This window comes from Chionomys nivalis, chromosome X, assembly GCF_950005125.1.
Source record: "Chionomys nivalis chromosome X, mChiNiv1.1, whole genome shotgun sequence".
Lineage (NCBI taxonomy): Eukaryota > Metazoa > Chordata > Mammalia > Rodentia > Cricetidae > Chionomys > Chionomys nivalis.
In genome coordinates, this window is record NC_080112.1 from 25,815,765 (window position 1) to 25,836,975 (window position 21,211).

The 21,211-nt window shown below is 43.7% G+C and overlaps 1 protein-coding gene across 5 annotated transcripts in view; it reads left to right on the top strand.

Moving 5' to 3' along the window:
- Nucleotides 1-6,375: 6,375 nt before the first annotated feature.
- The window catches only part of Gripap1 (GRIP1 associated protein 1), a 31,127-nt gene continuing 16,291 nt past the window's right edge, over nt 6,376-21,211 (top strand). Inside the window, exons 1-13 of one of the 5 annotated variants that reach the window (XM_057759156.1) lie at nt 6,376-6,431; nt 9,233-9,299; nt 9,438-9,499; nt 11,437-11,463; nt 12,191-12,298; nt 16,109-16,259; nt 17,395-17,579; nt 17,775-17,822; nt 18,435-18,466; nt 18,559-18,606; nt 18,741-18,840; nt 20,592-20,669; nt 20,879-20,971. In XM_057759156.1, the coding sequence (XP_057615139.1) occupies nt 6,390-6,431; nt 9,233-9,299; nt 9,438-9,499; nt 11,437-11,463; nt 12,191-12,298; nt 16,109-16,259; nt 17,395-17,579; nt 17,775-17,822; nt 18,435-18,466; nt 18,559-18,606; nt 18,741-18,840; nt 20,592-20,669; nt 20,879-20,971 (1,041 nt within the window). In that variant the 5' untranslated portion in view covers nt 6,376-6,389. The remainder of the gene's footprint in view (nt 6,432-9,232; nt 9,300-9,437; nt 9,500-11,436; nt 11,464-12,190; nt 12,299-16,108; nt 16,260-17,394; nt 17,580-17,774; nt 17,823-18,434; nt 18,467-18,558; nt 18,607-18,740; nt 18,841-20,591; nt 20,670-20,878; nt 20,972-21,211) is intronic. The other 4 variants (XM_057759159.1, XM_057759157.1, XM_057759161.1 and 1 more) reach the window with 4 other exon arrangements.

Sequence of the window (21,211 nt, forward strand, 5' to 3'; positions counted from 1 at the left end):
TAGGGAAGGACTGGGGAAAGGCTAACAGCAAAACTCTTAGGTATTTTAACAAGGTGCTTCCTTAAGGGAACCTGGCCACCCGTTCATTCAATGGGTTCTTGGGTCTGCAAACTGACTCAAGCCTGGAAATTGGTTCACAGGCCAAGATTCCCTTTGCCATGGTCCAATGGGGCCTTGCTTTCATTTGTTTGAGAACTTTCCCACGTATACAGATCAAACAACAATGCAGTAGGCTTCTTATCTACTTCATGCCTGGAAACACCATGATTGATTAGCCAGTACAAAAGGTCCATATGAGTCATGCCAGCAGAAAATTCACTTTGTCTGTGCTGCTCATTACTGGTTAGGCCATTATGGACACGGCTTTGTCCGTGCTGCCCATTACAACTACAGCCACCTTGTCTCTGGAAATTCAATGCTGTCACCTGGCCCCTGCTACCTCAGGACCCAATTAAACCACTGCATTTAATTCATCCAACTGAGCAGCAGCATCTCCAGCCCTAAGGTCTGGCACAAGGAAAAGGGCAACAACGAAGCTCATCAGATGTGCTGGTGCCCCTCACCATTCTGCATCTTATAGGATTAGTGAAGGGTCTGTCTCTGGGCCTTCCCATTGCGGGGGATTAGGATTTACACAGTGTACCCACTCAACCATTCCAATTTCCCTGAGCCTTACAATCCCTTCATCAACATTAACAAAGAGCTATCAGGCATCTCCAATTCCTTTTCAGTAGGCAAGCGTTTGACAAATGTTTCTCGGCCAACCATTCAAACAAACTTTTGACACCTTTGAACTGAGTGAGTTCCCATATTAGACCTAGAATCTCTATTCAGTGGACCCTTTTATCGACCCATTTTTGGGTTCCTTCTACTATTATCCCACACCCTTTGAATCCATTCCCACACGTATTCTCCAGCCTTCTGCTTGAATGAAATAGCAAACTCATTAAGCTCTCTAGTAGCTTAGTGCATCTCCTCCTGCACTACACTTTCTACCTCCCCTCTAGGCTCCTGCTTTGCCTTGAGTCTGGTTAGAGGTCTAGAGGCAACTGTTTCTGGGCCCTGAGGGACAACAGTATTGTCTTATCTGGTATCACCTTCAGAGAAAGTCACTGCTGGTTTAGCGGACAACTCGGGATTGATTTCCTCAATCAAAGTAGAAAAGGCAGTATTTCAGGGGGTGGACTAAGAGTGCTCCTGCTGAGGGTGGAGAGAGGACTTCCTCAGGTGAGATAAACCTTGAGAATCTGAGGGTTCGGAGTTCTCAGCATCAGTAGGGTCCTCCCACACATCTCCATTCCAAGTTCCCTGAAGAGCCCGTTTGTCTGAATTAGGGTTACTATTACTGTGATGAAACACCTGAGCAAAAAGCTAGCCGAGGAGGAAAGTGTTTATTTGGCTTACACTTGCATATCGCTGTCCGTCATCGAAAGAAATCAGGACAGGAACACAAACAGGGCAGGAGCTGATGTAGAGGCCATGGAGGGGTGCTGCTTCTCAGCTTGCTCCCCATGGCCTGTTCATCCTGCTTTCTTTTAGAACCCAGGACCACAAGCTCAGGGATGGCAACACCCATCAATTACTCGTAAAGAAAATGCTTTGCAGGTCTGCCTACAACCCTATCTTAGAGAAGCATTTTCTTTTTTTTTTTTAACTTATTTTTATTCTGTTTGCATTGGTGTTTTACCTGTATGTACGTCTATGTCTGTGTGAAGATGTCAGATTTTAGAGTTACACACAGTTGCAAGTGCCATGTGGGTGCTGGGAGTTGAACCCAGATCCCCTGGAAGAACAGTCAGCGCTCTTAGCCACTGAGCCATCTCCCCAGCCCCTGGAAACATTTTACTTTTATTCTTTTTTTTTTTTTTTTTTGGTTTTTCGAGACAGGGTTTCTCAGTAGCTATGAAGCCAGTCCTGGAACTAACTATATAAACCAGGCTGGCCTCAAACTCACAGAGATCTGCCTGCCCCGGTCTCTGGAGGGTTGGGAATAAAGGCGTATGCTACTACCACTCTGCCCGGCTGCATTTTCTTAATTGAGGTTCCTTCCTCTCAGATGACTTTAGCTTATGTCAAGTTAATACAAAACTAGCCAGGACACCAATTAATGCCCTTACTCTAAGTGCCCACGCCTTCTGAGGCTGGAGCTTGAATTTTTACTATAATTCAGACAACCTTTTACTGAGGGCTTTGGTTTGATTTTCCACAACTTGAGCTCTGGCTGCTGGAGCTTCCAGGGCACATTTAGAAACCTGTAGACTGCTTATGTGCATCTGGAGCCGGTCGGTTTTATCACTGAGTTCACTGTTGTCCTCTACAGTCTGAGATGCTGGAAGTTGGTTAATTTGATCATGGAGCTCATTCCTATCCTTCGTCAATCTATCCAGAGATGGTAGGACAACTGCCCAGCATCATCATTTCCCTTATTTTTCCACAAATTGCCCAAAGCCTTATATACAGAGTCACCAATCCATTGTCTCTCACAAGTGGTGAATCAGGATAATCAAATGCATTTGTCTCCTTTAGTTTGTAAAACAGTTCAACCCATGGACTCTCAGTACTCTCTGAGCTCCCAAGAGAGGCTTCAGTAACTGGAGAGGATTCAATAAATGTAGGTGTCAGCAAATTAGAAAGCCTATTCCAGATATTTAAAATATTCAACCCTACACTTCTGTTGCTCTATAACCACTCCTGGTACTAAAATCTATATTACTCAGAGTTCGCCTAGAGTAAACAAAAGTTGTAGAATACATGCATGCACACACACACACACACACACACACACACACACGAGGCTGGATGTCTCAGCTGGTCTTCACTATATGCTGGAATCCCAAAGAAGTAGACTCTAATGCCAGTGAAAGAATGGACCTGCTAGGGGACTGGAGAAATGGCTCAGAGGTTAAGACCATTGACTGTTCTTCCAAAGGTCCTGAGTTCAATTCCCAGCAACCACATGGTGGCTCACAACCATCTGTAATGGGGTCTGGTGCCCTCTTCTGGCCTGCAGACATACACACAGACAGAATATTGTGTACATAATAAATAAATAAATATAAAAAAAAGAATGGACCCCCTAGTGAGGGGGAGAACAAGCAGGCAGAGAGCAAGTTTCCTTCTTCCATGTCCTCATATGGAGCCTCCAAAACCACAGAGAAACCCTGTCTCGAAAAACCAAAAAAAAAAAAAAAAAAAAAAAAAAAAAAAAAAAAAAACCTGGATTAAAGGTTTATCCTCTGACCCGAAAGATTTGGATTAAAAATGAGTTTAATAAAACTACCATAAAATGTATGATAAACCTCACTAAAGGGAGAGAGTGAAGAGGAAAGATGTGCTGATTCAAGTCATTTAGAAACTGGAGCAAGCCGGTAAGCGGCACCCCTCCATGGCCTCTGCCTCAGCTCCAGGTTCCTGCCCTGTTTGAGTTCCTGCCCTGACTTCCTTCAGTGATGAACAGCATGTGCATGTATAACCCAAATAAACTCTTTCCTCCCCAACTTGTTTTTTGGTCATAGTGTTCCATCACAGCCATAGAAACCCTGACTAAGACCCCATCCTTGGCTGATTGTCTCCCTTCATGTTTTTCTTTTCCTTCCTAAACAAATCTTGCAGCTTTTTAAAGTTTATCTCAGAGACCAGCTTTGGGGTTTATTACTATCTTTTCTGACTTATTGATGCACACTAGAATTTACTCCTATTTATACTTAACATAGACACATTTTATTTATTTTTATTTTTTTTATTTTTTTTTTGTTTTTTCGAGACAGGGTTTCTCTGTGGTTTTGGAGGCTCTCCTGGAACTAGCTCTTGTAGACCAGGCTGGTTTCAAACTCACAGAGATCCGCCTGCCTCTGCCTCCCGAGTGCTGGGATTAAAGGCGTGCGCCACCACCACCCGGCCTAACACATTTTAAAATATATTTAAAAATAGTTTCCAGCCAGGTGGTGGTGGCGCACGCCTTTAATCTCAGCACTTGGGAGGCAGAGGCAGGTGGATCTCTGTGAGTTCGAGGCCAGCCTGGTCTACAAGAGCTAGTTTCAGGACAGGCTCCAAAACCACAGAGAAACCCTGCCTTGAAAAAAATAATAAAAAAATAAAGAAAACAAAAACAGAAAGGAAGAGAGAAGGAGAAAGAAAGAAAGAAAGAAAGAAAGAAAGAAAGAAAGAAGGAAGGAAGGAAGGAAGGAAGGAAGGAAGGAAGGAAGGAAGGGAGAAAGGAAGGAAACTTGATACGGAAACTTCAAAGACAAAAGAAACTATACAAAAGCACTTGGCTGTCAAGTGCCACTATTTCCCAAAGGCACATATGTGCTTCAACAGTCTGTTTTTAATTATGTGTATGGGTGGAATATATGTGCAAGTGTCCAGAGGGACCAGAACAAGACATTGGATACCCTGGAGCTGGAGTTATAGGCAGCTATGAGCATTGATTGTAGGTGCTGGGAAATGAACCCAGTTATAATGGAAGACCTGTCAGTGCTCTTACCAACTGAGCCATCTCTCCAGCCCTAACAGTTTTAATACTGCTGTATATGTATACTAGGAGTGAAGAATTAAATAAGTGGATGGTGGAAGTTGGAGGTAGGTTCTCACTGTTGGAGTAAGAATTCCCAGATAAGAGGAAGGGAAATCTGTAATAAATCATATATGTGGTACTGGAATATCAGTATTAATTCATGTTTGTTTTGTGATGTGGGAGTCCCCTCTGTGTGCTGTGATTACCATTAATGAATAAAGAAACTGCTTTGGCCTTTTGATAGGGCAGAACTTTGGTCTGTGGGGAAGATGGAACTGAATGCTGGGAGGAAGAAGGGTGGAGTCAGAGACGTTATGGAGCCGCCACCAGAGTCAGACATGCCAGAACTTTGCTGGTAGGCCAGGGTGATATGCAGATTAATAGAAATGAGTTAAATTAAGATGTAAGAGTTAGCCAATAAGAAGCTAATGTTAATGGGCCAAGCAGTGATTTAATGAATATAGTTTCTGTGTAATTATTTCAGGGCTAAGCGACTGGGGACAAGTGAGCAGCCTCTCCTCCTACAGTTTTAAAATATGTATAGACACATATGGAAATAATTAGAATAGAAATAAAAATAGTATGTATATATGTGTGTTGATATAGGTGATATATCCCACCATGTATGCCCATATATATGATATATGTGTGTAGCTACTGTGATAAATGTGGATGAAAAATAAATGACAAGCAGTCATGACTATTCTCGGTTGCCAATTTGACTACATCTGAAATTAAAACCCAAATGACTGAGTACACCTGTGAGGGATTTTTAAAAATTAAATCATTTACAGTAGGAAGACTCACTTTTAATCCCAATCTTTTGAGGTGGGATGATCCACCTGTAATCTGGGCCACACCTTCTGCTGGCAATCTATTAAAAAGACACAGAAGAAAGAGGCTTGCTCCCTCTCTTTGCCTGATTGTTCTCACCTTGCTAGCAAGTCCATTACTTCACTGGCGTTAGAGCCCACTTCTTCAGACTTCCAGTGAATACTGAAGACCAGTTAATTTGTTCAGCCTTGTGAACCAAACAACTATGGATTCTTGGACCTTCTGTTCATAGGCAGCAGGAAAATAATTTCATTTCTATGAGAAAATAATGCAACTACACTGAGCAACCTTTTCTTTCAGATCCGAGAGGGTATGGACACATTTAAATACTTGTTTCTGTTTTGGTTTCTGTGTTGGGGATCAAAACCAAAACCTTGTTTATGCTACCAAACTCTCGTCCACGGAGCTAGTTTTTGTTTTTATTTTTAATGGAGTTTTCTGGGTCTTTTTTATTAATTGCTGTTGTCTCTTCTCGCAAACTTTTAGCTTATCAATGACTACATCTTTTCCCTAATATGATATCCAGCGCTGTGTTAATAAAATCATTGTCAGATCTTTTAAAAAAAATGAGGGGTAAGTGGTCAAGGTCTTTAACGTGAGGCGGGATTCCCCTTTGGGGTCACTCGGAGGAGGGCCGGAACAAGACCGCAGGAAGCTTCCGCTTTCATTTACATGGTTATTAAGTCACTTTTTTCTTAAAGGAGCGTCGCGGAAGGGTTATATATTTTTTTTTCTGTCGGAGGACTACTTCCCTACGGACAAGTCCACCCATGATACAGAGATACCATAACATCACATAACAATGAGTAGTCTGTAAATGCTCAAAAGCCATAAAAGACAATTGACAATTTGGTGAAACATCAAAATAAAATTTGCCTGACCTTTAAGCATCATTTTCTTCTCTCTGTCTCTGAAACGCTGAACTTTTGATTAGTTCCCTCCCCCATTCCTGGTCAGTGGTTCGCTCCGACCTTAGCACTGACAGGCCGCACTAGCTGCGCTTGCGCATAACGCTTGCGGGGGGGCGGGGGGGAGGAACATGGCGCAAGCTCTGTCTGAAGAGGAGTTTCAACGGATGCAGGTGCGGCTCGACGTGGGGAAAGACCACCCGGCTAGGAGTCTGGGGGCGGGGTAGAAAGAGGTCGTACTATAGGCTCTGAGGATTTGGTTGGGATGGGCCTTGAGTATAAGAGGGTGGTCTGGAGAAGGGAAGCTGAGGCTTTGAGTGGAGACGCTATTGACTTCGAAGATTATTATGGGGGTTCTGAAGGTTAGATTCTATTAGCTTTGTGAGGTTGGTAGAACGTATTTAAGTAGGCGATACGTTTCTCAGTCCGGGGTGCGGGCGAGACCTTTGTGCTCTTGTGTAGGGCATACCATTAACTGGTGATGATGTTTGACTTTGAAGGATGGAGAGCCTGAGAAGGAGAAATTATTTTGTCTGGAGAGAAAGGAAGCAGGAATCTGGCTTTTTGCGTCATGTGTGTGTGGGGGTGGGGGTGGTTTGACAGGGCAAGACCATGTGGTGGGAGGTGTAAAGTTTGAGGGAGATACCACTAGGCTAGGGGGAGTAGGGAAAACCGTGGATCTATTCCCTAGAGTTGCTGTGCCGTTGGTGGTAGAGGATCCTAAGAGGTAGGGGGATAGTTGCATGGATTGGGATGATTCCTTTAGATCTGGGGTGAAGACTATTCTGAGTGGGTAATACCATGTTAGAGGAACAACTGGCGGATATAAAAGAATAATATTTTGGAATTTCAGGGGGGGAACATCACTAGGTTTTGGGGAGAAGTCTGACCAGGTTCACAGACCTGTTGATTCTTTTAAGGGGCACTCTGAGAGGGACTGGTAGCACTGCACAATGAAGGAACACTTTGAGAGAGCCTTAGTGGGAAAAACTGAAATGGGGAAACCCTCGAGTCCTGTTTGTTGAGGGAGTAGAAGTAATTCTATTGGCCCGGGAGCTAGTTGACCTGCTGAGGGTCACTAAAGATGTAAGAATGAGACCACTGTTTCTTTGTTTCTTTCCTTCCTTCATCCTTTTGTTTGAGACAGAGTCTCATTCTGTAGTCAAGGTTGGCCTGGAAGCTGTATTAATCTTTTCCCCTTAGCTTCCTAAGTACTGGTATTTCTGGTATATGTCCCCATGCCTGTCTCCAAAAATCTAATCTTAAAAAAATTACATAAATACTTGACATTCCTCTAATAGCATGTCATCCATAACATTTCAGATTTTTATACATGTGAATAAACTTTATACTAAGTAATATTTATTGCTTATTCTATAATGACTTTCATGTGATATTAGACAGGTTAAGTCTGACCAACTAATTGCGTGTTTTCAAAATAATGTTTATAACATATATATCTCTGATATGGCTGGGCCAGCATCCTATTTAAACAATTCAGCTACAGTTGTATGGATGTTATTGTTTAATAAAGTTTTAATATTCAATATACCAAAAAAAAGAATGAGACCACTGGACCATAAATGGGAAGGAGCACTGTAAATTACAGAAGATTTTGAATAAGATTATTTCAGCTGGTCCGCTCAAGGGTATTTGAGAGAGACTCTGGAGGGACATAGTGTCACCGTTTTTGGATCATGACTGAAGGCATCTTGTGAAGAGTGGGTAGATATTTAAACAAGGAAGATTTATCCCATTGGGTCATGTGTGAGAAAAAAAAATCACTGGGCTCTTTTGGAGAGGGACTTAAAGGTGGGTAGAAGGGTATTGCAAGCCTGGCGGTGGTGGCACACACCTTTAATCCCAGCACTTGGGAGGCAGAGGCAGAGGCAGAGGCAGGTGGATCTTTGTGAGTTCGAGGCCAGCTTGGTCTACAAGAGCTAGTTCCAGGAGAGGCTCCAAAGCTACAGAGAAACCCTGTTTCAAAAAATAAGAAAGAAAGAAAGAAAGAAAGAAAGAAAGAAAGAAAGAAAGAAAGAAAGAAAGAAAGGTGTTGCAGTTGGTGTAGGATTAGGAAAGAGGCTATCTGCGTCCTGGGGAGAATGGGCAAGAAAGATCCCATAATAGCCAGGCCAGCCTTCTGATCTGGACCAAACCCATTGTGGTGAGAGAGGTGGAGGCTGGTGCTTTGAGAAGGACGTAAAAGTAGAGGGAGGGGTCAGTGGGTGCTTCTGGGAAGAATCAGCTTCAGGGCTCAGTGCCCCATGCTGCATTTTCCCTTAATTCTTGACTTAAGGGGACTCTAACATGTTTTTTTTTTAAATATTTATTATGTAAACAATAGTCTGTCTGCATGTATCCCTGAAGGCCAGAAGAGGGCACCAGACCTCATTACAGATGGTTGTGAGCCACCATGTGGTTGCTGGGAATTGAACTCAGGACCTTTGGAAGAACAGGCAATGCTCTTAACCGCTGAGCCATCTCTCCAGCCCCTCTAACATGTTTTGAAAACCTTAGGAGTGCTGCAGGACCTTGGGGGAACACCCCCTGACTCATGAAAGTTGAGAAGGAGAAAGACCAGATTCTCTTTGCTTGGGAAAGAGTTTTATAGGCCTTCTGCCGAAGGGGCTTTCAGGGTCTGACCAAGGCAGTGTTCAGGGTGTTAAGAGGTCAGTCGAGATGATTTTATCCTGCATGTATTGAGTCACGGGAACACATATAAACAGGAGCTCGACTATTCCAGTACCCTTCAGTGGCCAATACCTTTCAGTGGCCCCGGGTGTGAAATGGACTAGTGGGGCAATGGAGAGGGGAGGCTGGCTGTGATGGGAATGGAACTGGACAAGGCAGAGCAATTAAGGAAACACCTAGGAGGTACCAGTCCAGTCTTTGGAGCTCAGGGGCTTGGTTGCCTCATGTCTGGGGAAGGAATGCTTTCCTGATAAATCTTTTTGTTTCTTGGCTTCTCCCAAAGACCCAGCTCCTGGAACTCCGGACAAATAACTACCAGCTTTCAGATGAACTTCGGAAGAATGGTGTTGGTGAGCCCAGAGAGTCTCATTAGATGGGGTGGTTTTGGGGGACTAGAGGCAAAGATTTTCCTTTAGAGGCCTGATAAGATGACCCTTCAGTTCCTTGTTACCGCCTGAGGCTGAGATTCCCTGCTTTCCCTGCACCAGAACTTGCCAGTCTTCGGCAGAAGGTCGCCTACCTGGATAAGGAGTTCACTAAAGCTCAGAAGGTACCTCCCTCCACCTACCCATCCACCCACCTCTTGCTTCCCTCTGTCCATCTGACTCATTTATCTCCCAGTGAACACCTACACTGAACCAGACCTAATGATACATGCCGCTTTCTTACAGTCACTGGAAATTTTTTTCACAGAAGTCTCTTCAGTTTGCTAATTTTAATCAGTCTTGCTTATTTAATTTGTGTGTGTGTTTCTTTTGAGACAGGATCTTGCTGTGTAGCCAAGATTGGCCTTAGACTCTTGGTTGTCCTCCCTCAGCCTCCCAAGTGCTGGGATGATAGGTGTGTGCTGACATGCTTGGCTTTGCTTAATTTATTGATTTTTTTAAAAATTTACTCTTAATTCATTCTAATATCAATTGCTTATTCATTTTCATTCACTAAATTTCTTTTGAGTGGTGCTACAGATCAAACCTAGGATCTCATGCATGCTAGGCAAGCTCTTCATATTTGCTTTTAGCCAAAAGGCTCAAAAGTGATCTTTTTGTTGTTTATGAGACAGGGTCTCTTGAAGCCTGGGCTGCCCTTGTGCTTGCTAGGTAGCTGAAGATGGCCTTGAACTCCTGATCCTCCTTTCCTCATTCTCCTGTCTCCAACTCCTACTGGGATTACAGGGGTCTGCCACCACACCCGGCTCCAAGCTGTCTTGTCTCCTGCGCTACATCTCCAGCCTTCGTTCACTAACTTTGTCTTGAAAGGGGAATCTAGCTGTGTTTTCCAAGCTGCTCCCAAATTTCTGGCCTCACGTCGGCCTCCTTCCTCAACCTCTTGAGTAGCTGGATCTGTAGGCATGTATACCACATGTGGCTTCATTCACTATCTTTTGATTAGTCAAGTCTATCAGTAAATCTGCCTTGAGTCTACCACCTGTCTTGCACTCACACTGCCTCTTTATGCGCCTACATGTCCTGGTCCTGTTGGTGACATGAGACCAAACCCACCATTCAGATTCTTTGAAAATAGGGTAGAATATAGCCTAGCGTGGCCCCTTGAGATATTCTAGATCCTTATTTTTATCCTTCTTCATTGCTCTGTCCTCATGTATAGTGCAATGTTGCATACAGTACAGGCTGAATACTTGTTGGATGAGGGGCTGGAGCTCAGTGGTTAAGAGCACTGACTGCTCTTGCATCAGAACCCGAGTTCCATCCCCAGCACTCAGATGCATGGCTTCACCCAAACCTGGCTCTAAGTCCACTTCCAGGAGATATGATGCCCTCTTCTGGTTTTCAAGAGCACTGCATGCACCCATACACACAAATTTAAAAAAATGTGGAAGGGGAACTGACTGTCATGAAGTTATCTTCTAACTTCCATGTGTAAGCTGTACCACTCAAGTGTGTGTGTGTGCACCTACACACAGTAATAATAATCAATAATAAATAAATACAGTTTTATTTTATTAAAATATTTTTATTAAAATGAAACTTTTTGGGTGAATTATACAGAATTCAGACAATCCAGCAGTCAGGAAACTGGAGTTCTTGGTAGGGTGTTGATTTCCACAGCCTGACAATATCCTTAGCTGCCAAGCAGAGGGACAGAAGTTGCTATGTTACATGAGAGAGAAGCACATTGATGTGTTTGAACAGATGTAGAGATGAAGCCACAATTTACCAGCTTGGAGATCCAGTATTATAAAGGGTTAAAATCTAAGACACTATTTCCCTCTCTCCCTCAAAAACATGGAAGAAAGGAAGAATTTTTTGAGGTGCTGTGGCACCAAGGCACCAGAATTCCCAATCATTCTTCATTCTTTTCTTGTGTTCTTTCTGTGGGCTTCTAACTGTTATGAAAGTTCTGTGTTTAAACATATTTCCATCCCACAACACATCATTGCCCTCACGTAACCCCTGCCACATTAGTTTCTATATCCCACGGAGGGGTCCATTGCTCTTCACTTTAGCTCTCTTCCACCCTTCCTTTTAGGCACTAAGCAAGAGCAAGAAAGCTCAGGTAAGGGGGCCTTTGGTGGGTGAATATGTGTGCAAGATTGTCTTAGTGGGATATTTGTTTGGTGGCATTGTCCTGGCCTTATCTATGTAAACCCATTGTATCTGCAACTTCCTCACTGCTCTGCCTTCCTATGTCTTTGTTTTCCTGTGTTTGTCTCTATGTATATTTTTCTTTATCCTCATGAATCCACGTCCTGCCTTCCTGTCTCCCCCTCTGTTTCTTCTCTTTGACTTTCCCTTTGTCTCTCTTCCTCCTGTTTCTGTCTCTTTCATTTCTCTTTTCTGGTTTTCCTTTCTATTTCTGACTTCTTGTTTCTCTTTCTCCCGTTCCTCTATCTTCCTTACTCATTGTTTTCCCCAAACCCCTTCCTTCTGTCTCTCCTCTTTGCTATATTCTTTTTCCATTGATAACTGGTTTGTTCCTGTCTTCCTGCCTTTTCTATTCCCTGATCCTCCTCTCATTCCTTCTCTTCTCTCCTTTTCCCATCTCTCTATCGTTATTTCTCTTCCTTCTTAACCCCTTGTCTATATCTCCCTTCCTGTTTCTTTTCCTCCTTTTCCATGTCTCTCTTGACCTCACTGTATGTCTCTCTTCCCATATATTGCCTCATTCTTTCTGCCCTATATACTTCCTACCCAATGCCATTTTTTCCTTCTCTCCCCTTCTTTACCTACTTCCCCATCCTTTCTACCCTTGTTGGAGTCCTGGCCCATGTCTGCCACTGCAGGAAGTGGAGGTACTGCTGAGTGAAAATGAGATGCTGCAGGCAAAGCTGCACAGCCAGGAGGAGGACTTCCGTTTGCAGAACAGTACACTTATGGCCGAGTTCAGCAAGGTGCTGGTGCCCGGGATAGCTGAGGGGGGAAATGGGAATGGTGCACATGTGTATGCATGGGCAAGAGCCACTTAGGCTGAAAGCTCAGCAGTAGAGGGTGGACAGGGTCTGCCTCTGAACACTGTCCATGGTGCTGAAATAGGCCTTAGTTTGTTGCTGGGGGCAATCATTTGACAGGTGGGGCCAAACACTCTCATGGAATTAGATCCTTTGAGCCCCTGAGTTCATTTGGTTCCTAAGTCACTCCTTTTATTTAATTCAAGTCTCCATTTGTATAATTTTGGGCTGGTGCTATGGAACCCAAGTGTGTTCTGGGGCTTTAAGTAAAGTTCTTAATGCTTAATATGGATGGAAAAGTGTTTGAACTGCTTTCCTTTTCTTTTTCTTTCCTTCATCTGACATGGGTCTGGGGTTCCACTTCTTCCAGGTAATTCATCCTGGATTGACTAATTCTATCTCCTTACTGGTTTTAATGTCCTGGCTGTTTCTAACCCTCCTGACCAATTGGAGATCCCATGTTTTATTCTCCTACTAGTCTTCTGTATCCATGGTTGATCATTTTGTGAGTCTCAGTGCATTTTAAGGAAAAATATGCTGTAGAGAAAAGGAATTCTGTTTCCAAGGCTCCATCTGATGCTATAAAGAGCAAAAGAAGAAGAATGCAATTATAATACATGAATACAGTAAGAAATTGTAAAAAAAAAAAAAAAAAAAAAAAAAAAACAGCAAAAAAAAAAACCCACAGAAATTCTTGGGATATAACTTACTTGGTAGAGTGCCTGACTCACATGAATGAGATCCTGGGTTTGGTCCCTAGCACTGCATAAACTGTGTTGTGGCACATGCTTGTTATCTTAACACTTGGGCAGTAGAGCAGGAGAATTAGAAGCTTAAGGTCATCTTCAGCTACATAGTGAGTTCCAGGCCAGACTGGGCTACATGACAAAGAATAAACAAAAATTATTTAAAAAGTAAAAGACTCAAGACCAAATACAACAGAAATTAGTCTTTAAGCAGTTACAATGCCAGGAGAGGCAATTTAACAGTCAGTAATTCCAAGTAAGGTCTCTGGAACCAGAAGGCCTAGAATAAGATCTTGGCTGTACCTTTTGACTAACTATAACTTTAAGCAAGTCACTTAGCCTCCTGTTTCTTGATTCCTAAATGTTTAAAATGGAAGTGGTGATTATAGAAACACCTGCCTCACGGGGTTTTCATGACGATTCAGTGGGTAAATCTATGTAAGTCATGTAAAGCCTCCTACATAGATAGTATGAGCTATAGAAGTATCCCCTAATGACATTATCTCATTAGTGCATTTCCTCTCTAAACTATGTCTTGTTTGTGGTGATGAAGATCCAACCCAGGGATCGTGCATGCTAAGCATGTGTTCTATCATTGTGCTGCATTCCCATCCCTCTCCATACTTAAAACAGTTATTATCCAGTGGATGGGGGAGAACAAAAGAAGGCAAAGGAGAAGGAGATCTTTTTTAACCAGGATCTTGGAATATGGCTCAGTGAAAGAGTGTTTGCTTAGTATGAAACATGTTTGCATTCATTCTGTGTTTTTGGCCTGCCTCACCTCCACCTCCTTTCATCCAGTCTGCTTCCACAGCCTTATGATCTCCTTACTTCTAGTTTTTTCTATTGGTCCACTTCACTGTTCCACAGAAGTTATTCCAAACTCTAGATCTTATTACACTTTAATTAATACTCTCTGGTATCAGCCCCTCTCCCTGGTCCCTGGAGCTTTCTGGTGCTCTCGTAACTTCTGGTAGTGTTTTTCTGCACCACTCTGGGCTCTTGCATAATCCCCTTCCTACTCCTCTCAGGCCCTGATGGTACTTACAGAAAGACCTGATGCTAGAGCCTGCCAAAGGAGTTCGTCCTTGGACAGATGATAGTTAAAGGAACCTGCTATGTAGTCTGTGTTCTGGAAATAAAGTTGGAAGCTGCCCAGAATGGTCCCAACACTTGGGTAATTTGCAAACAAAAAGTTTGTTTTCAGTTGCTGTGATAAAACACTGATCAAAAACAACTTGAGGAGGAAAGAGTTTATTTGGCTCACCGTTCACATTTCATCACCAAGGGAAGTCAAGGGAGGCAAGAACTGAAGCAGAGGCCATGGAGGGAACGGTGCTTACTAGCTTGCTCTCCATGGAACACTCAGCCTGCTTGCTTATACCACCCTTGTCCTCCATCCCAGGGGTGGCACCACTCACAGTGGGCTGGGTCCTCCAGTATCAATCAGTAATCAAGAAAATGTCCAACAGACCCAACTACATACCAAGCTGAAGGAGGCATTTTCTCAACTGAGGTTTTCTCTTCCCAGATGATCCTAGTTTGTGTGAAGTTGACAAAAAACTGGCAAGAACACTGTATCAGTGTAGGTGCGGTGGAGTGGGGGGAACAGTAATAGTGATCATTTACCAATGCTGTTTCTTCTATGCCTATTCCCATTTGAATTGCCCTACATTATTCGTTCAATGCTTACAATACAATTATGAGATATTTTTAGTATCCCCTTTTAATGGATGAGGAAAATTGAGCCCCAGGGAGGTGAATTAATTTGTCCCAAGATTAGCCAGCTGGAACATGATAGAACTTCATATCCAAGCCATCTAGTTTCAGACTGTTTTGTGATTCCATGTTATAAAAGAAAATTTAGCCAGGCATTGTGGTGGTACGTGCCTGTAATCCCAGTATTTAGAAGACCGAGCTAAAATTTTGAGTTTAAGACTAGCCTGGGCTACATGGTGAGATTCCATCTTAAAAAGCAACAATAACCAACAACAACAACAACAACAAAAAAGCATAAAAAGAAACCCAAAACCAAAAACAACCTCCACAAAAACAGCCCACAAGATAAAAATCGAGGCCAGCCTGGTCTACAAGAGGTAGTTCCAGGACAGGAACCAAAAACTACGGAGAAACCCTGTCTCGAAAAATCCAAAAAAAAAAAAAAAAAAAAAACCCAAACAAACCAAAAAAAAAAAAAAAAAAAAACCCTCACCACCAACAAATAAATTTGTGATTGACACTAGGTCAAAAATAAGTAAATGTAGAAAAATAAGTAAACTGAGAATATTGTGGCAAAAGACTGGAATTTTTGTGTTGGCTAATCCTACTTTAAAGACGACATCCAAGTAGAGCACTATCGGATACATAGAAGCCAGTCAGGTGAAGAGATTGTTAAAAGAAGTGATGTTATATCCTAGGCAATAAAAAAAAAATTGTCCGCCACAGTAGTCTGGTCTGAAAGTGAAGACAGGGGATTGTCTTGTGAAACTGTTGTTTTAACCAGGAGGTGAATGAACAGTGGGACCTGCTGAGTTTTATTTTCATGGCATACCTCTCCAAAGCTAAAGATTGGAAGTATAAAAGCTGTAAGCTGTGTTTATTCTAGAAATGTCTTACAAGCTGTTTGTGATGCCTGGGTTGAGAGGAAGCTGTCCTCTCAACCAGGGACCCAGGGAGGTAGGATATTTTCACACAGATTAGGGGAGGGTGTGTGTGTCAGTGGGGCTGTCCATGGTGCTTAACATCTCAGAGGTTGGGAGTCGACAAATGGAATGTTGTTCTCAGTATTCTCACCCTTTTCGACTTTGCTACTTAACAGATGTGTAAATTGGAAATTGTTTAATATCTCTGTGTCTCAGTGTCTGTATCCTCAAAGTGTAAGAGGAACTGCATTATAGGGCTCTTAGGGGAATTTAATGAATTCTACACCGAGTGACCGAGTGCTTTTTGTGTTTTGGTGGCTACTGTTCTGATTTGCTATTTCTCTGTCATCTCTTCCCCTGCTCAGCTCTGCAGCCAGCTGGAGCAGCTGGAGCTGGAGAACCGGCAACTGAAGGAAGGGGCTACAGGAACAGGAACTGTTCAAGCTGGCCCACATGTGGACGGGGAGCTGCTGAGACTGCAGGCAGAGAACACAGCCTTGCAGAAGAACATGGCAGGTGCATGGAGGCCTTCCTGGGATATAGGGACATCTTGAGTAGAGCAAGCATGGACATAATCCTTTTATGGGAAAGAGAAGAAATTCCAGAGTGAGACTTGGCCTTGCCTGAACAAGTGTGTGATTTTGCATTTTGGTGGTTATTTTACTTCTCTGAGTCTAAACCTGCTCATCCACAGTACACTAGAGTATTTGTGCCAGGAAGATGGAGCAATTAAGAGGTTTCACTCTGCATTAGTTCAGTGTCTGGTTCTTTTTTTTTGTTTTGTTTTGTTTTGTTTTGTTTTAAAGATTTTATTTATTTATTATGTATACAACAGTCTACCTCCATGTATGCCTGCAGGCCAGACGAGGGCACCAGATCTCATTACAGATGGTTGTGAGCCACCATGTGGTTGCTGGGAATTGAACTCAGGTCCTCTGGAAGAACAGTCAGTGCTCTTAACCGCTGAGCCATCTCTCCAGCCCCCCAGTGTCTGGTTCTTATCAAATGTTAGAGAATAGCTGAATGGATGTTGAAAAGGAAATATTGACTAAGCAGAAATAGAACATTGGTAAGATTCTGAGCCCAAATTGTAAATAGGGTCTGAGATGAAGGCAGAAAGACAGCTTGATAGAATGTGAGGAGGGTCTGAAACGTGGGCCTTTGGTGAGTAGCTGGGGCTTATATGGTGGTGGGTGCTGCATTCACGATCAAGAATGAGACCAGGTACAATATGGGTAGGAATTAGGATGGATATATATATGGGACATGGTAGATAGGATTTTAGAGGTTGGTGGGGCTTAAAAATTATTTGTGACCTGCCAGAATGAGGCTTCATCTGGGGCAGGTTCCTATGCAACCTGAAGGATAGATAGGTCTCCCTGTATTTGAGACATAACAAAAGGCTTCAGAGATGATTTCATTCATCATACATACTTTTTTATTTTTTCTTTCTTTTTTTGTTTTTTAATGTATGAATGTTCTGCATGTATACCTGCATGCCAAAAGAGGGCATCAGATCCTATTATAGGTGGTTGTGAGTACCATGTGTTTTCTGGGAATTGAACTCAGGACCTCTGGAAGAGCAACCAGTACTCTTAACCGCTGAGCCATCTCTCCAGCCCCCATCAGATATTCTTGTCCTACTCAACAGCATTGCAGGAACGTTATGGGAAAGAGACTGTGAGGTCCTTAGCTGCCAGTGAGGGCCAAGGGGATCCCCCAGGAGATGCACTCCCCACTGCCCTGGCTCCCATGCCATTAGCAGAAGTGGAGCTGAAATGGGAAATGGAGAAAGAAGAAAAGAAATTGCTTTGGGAGCAGCTGCAAGGCTTAGAGGTAAAACTGGGTCTCTTGGGACTGGGATGCTGGGAGACAGCAGATGCCGTATTCCTGCCTGTGGGCCCATGGAGATGTCTGTGACATCACCATCTCATGGGCTAAAGGGAGGTGGGACAGGCAAAAGTAGAGGCCTTCCTCCATCCTTGCTGATAACAACTCCATCCCTTATCTTCCCCCCCCTACCACCCGCAGAGCTCAAAGCAAGCTGAAACCTCCAGACTACAGGAGGAACTTGCTAAGGTGGGGTTTGCCGCCGCCTGGCTTTCTCCTAACAGCAGAGGAGCATTGTGCATCCTCAGAGCTTCAGTTTGATCATGTGTGAAATAGAGGCTCACAAATTTCAGAGCTGCTTTCATTGTGGAATAAGCTAATGTAGTCCCATTCTACCTTGTGCATGGCAGGTCCCATCCCTTCTGTTTCCTCGCAGCTTTGCCAATTCATCCATATAAGAATGCCCTTAGAACCTGGGGGCCCAGTGGTGAGACAACCAATCATGATCCTGCTTTCCAGGCCTCCCAGCCTAACCATTCTGTGATGTGGCCATTGGCTGCTGCTTTGGGAGCATAAATAATGGTCTTTAGAGTCCAAGGGAGCTAGCTGGAGATGGTGTTGCTGCTGCTGACAACTGGGCCATCAAATTGCTTAGCCCTTCTGAGACTCAGTTTACCCACTTGTAAAATCAATAACTCTCAGTTCTCAAGGATGTCCTGAGAATTCCACAAGACTATCATAAGTAAAACCCAACTTGTAGAAGGACTCAGTGTGAAGTGTTATAAATGTTTCTATTGTTTATTTTATTTTGTCAGTGTTCTCATTGTTATTTGTCTATACTCCTTCCTCTTTCTCCCTCAGCTCTCTGAAAAACTGAAAAAGAAACAGGAAAGGTATACTTTTCTTTCCAGGGGTTTTGGGGGCCTAAAGAGAGAGGGATTGGCTTATGGAAATAACATATCTATGCTTGTCTTTCTGCATGCAGTTTTTGTCGTCTGCAGACAGAGAAGGAGACACTATTTAATGATAGCAGGTAACTACTGGGGTTGTCAATAGTAGAAAAATAGGTACCATTCCCAGCCAAATTAGCCAAAGACCATAGGGGGGTACAGATGAGAGACTGGGCCTCTAGCCCTGCCTAATGTACTCTATCCTTGTTACCCCTAGAAACAAAATTGAAGAATTACAACAGCGGAAGGAAGCTGATCTCAAAGCCCAGTTGGTTCGCACCCAAAAGCTGCAGCAGGAACTTGAGGCTGCCAATCAGGTGATGTGATGGGGGCTGGGTCTCAAGATTCTTGGAGTAGACAGTCTGGGGAGGTATGAGGTCTTTAGAAACTGATTGGGGTATCTAAGATTTTGAAATACAACAACCTGATAGGTATGTGTAAGCCCTCTAAGAGCTAGAAAAATGGGAACTCAGAAACCCCAGAGCCCTAGGAGTTGGGTTAGGAGTTTACATGAATCAGAGATCCTGAGGTAGGAATCTAAGGATTCTGATTATGTACCACAAGTTTGTATAAATCAGAACTCTCACTGGAGTCTAGGACCAGGAATTAGAGTGAATGTGAGCTGTGGAACTCTCCCAGTAGAAATTGGGTGATGCTGAGACTTTTCAAAGCTGTGGTATCAGCTGGCTGTAGTAGCGCACACCTTTAGAGACAGCACTTGCGAGGCAGAGGCAAGTGAATCTCTGTGAGTTCAAGAACAGCCAGAGATACATAGTGAGACCCTGTTTAAACAACAATAATAATAAATTTTAAAAGCTGTGACATCAGTATATTGGAGACACCTAGGGCTCAAAGACATGAAGTTCGAGTGACACTGGACTTTCAAATATGGAGCAGTTGGAGCTAGAGGCAGAATATAATTGAGACCTTCAGGGTCTGGAAAGCTGTTGTGGTTCTGTGATGTTAAGAGGTGGGTTTATTGGGTGGGTGGTCCTGAGATTCTGAGATCCTTGGTGGCAGTAAAAAGCTGAGACCTCCAAAGTTTACATGGGTGTGAAGTTCCTGGGGATTAGGGCTTGTCTGACTTGAAAGCCTTTGAATTTCCTCTGAGAGGAGGCAAGTCTGAAGTTTCTCAGAATGGAGGATAAGGTATCTTGTAGAAGCAGGACTCCTAGAAGATTGGAGTGTGAAGGCTGGGAAAGAATCTGGATAAAATCCTCCGGAGCTGTTGTTGGTCTAGGTATAAAGACTCCCAGAGATGGGATGTAGTGGCATTTCATCTGTATTTTAATAAATAAAGCTCGCCTGAGGATCAAAAAAGTAAAACAGCCACACTGGCCACTTTACAGAGCAGGCAGCAATGACACACACCTTTAATCCCAGTAGCCACACTAGTTTGCCATAGAAACCAGGTAGTAGTGGTGCCACCCTTAATCCCAAAACGGGAGGAGACAGCTCTCAGTCTCAGTCTCATTCTGAGGTTTTGTGGAGGTTGAGCTAAGAGCCCGTGACTGCTTTGTTTTTCTGGTCTTCAGGTTGAACTCTAATTTCTGTCTCTGAGTTTTTATTAATCGTGTTCCAATGGGAAGCCAGAGTAGCAATGGAGATGGGTCAGTCTGAGGCTTCTTCAAGAGCTGGAAACTAGGAGGTCATAAGTTTGCAATCTTTAGGGTGTGGGACTAGGAGCGTGTGAACTATGGCTCTTAAGCTTAGGACATGGGGGTTAAGTATGTCAATAACTCCTGGTAATTAGGGTAAAGTTACAGTCCTTGGGGGCTGAAAATCCTAGGGCTCCAAGCTTGAATCTGGGTGACTATGAACCCCTCAGAGGCTAGGTTCAGGAATTTAGGTATGTCAGAAATGCTCAGGCTCGGAGAGAGGGAGCGAATGTGTTTGAGAGCCCTATGCCTAATAGCTTGGACTCTGGGCGAACCCGAGATCTCTGGTAATGAGTTCAAGCCTCACAGGTGCTGAGAACATGCTTTTAGGTGTTCATAGAGGGAACCTGTAGATCTTTGTGCACCCAGGGAAGGATGAGGTTTGAAATGGGGTACCTGACTTCCCACAGAGCTTGGCGGAGCTAAGAGATCAGCGGCAGGGGGAGCGCCTGGAGCATGCAGCGGCATTGCGTGCCCTACAAGATCAGGTATGTTATACTTGGTGGGCTTGGGAGCTGGGCTCGAGGGTGGGAGCTGGCTGAATTGGTATTTTACAAGCAAGCATGGCCCACGGGGTCTTGCTTTTCCTAGTCCTGCTCTGTGTGCCTGTGTGTCTGTCTCCTTTCTTTCTTGGCTGTGGGTAGGTCCTGTCCCTCTGTTCTGGACCTGCTCTCACCTGTCGTGGGGGTGGGGCCAGGTGTCCATCCAGAGTGCAGATGCGCAGGAACAAGTGGAAGGGCTTTTGGCTGAGAACAGTGCCTTGAGGACTAGCTTGGCTGCTCTGGAGCAGGTACAGGACACCTGGGAGCCCTTGCTCATCTTTCCGTTTCCTTTATCTCTCTCTGCTTTTGGTCCACATCTGACCAGGGTGGTCTGGACCCTTTACTCAATTCTGTTTCTGTTCCTCCTTTCTGTTGCCTTCCAGCTTTCTTCTCCATTTATTACTGCTTTTCTGGCATTCTAGTTTCTCTATGATAAAGTGCATGAAACATTAATAATCTTGTGTGTGGTCAGTGAATCCAATGTGTCT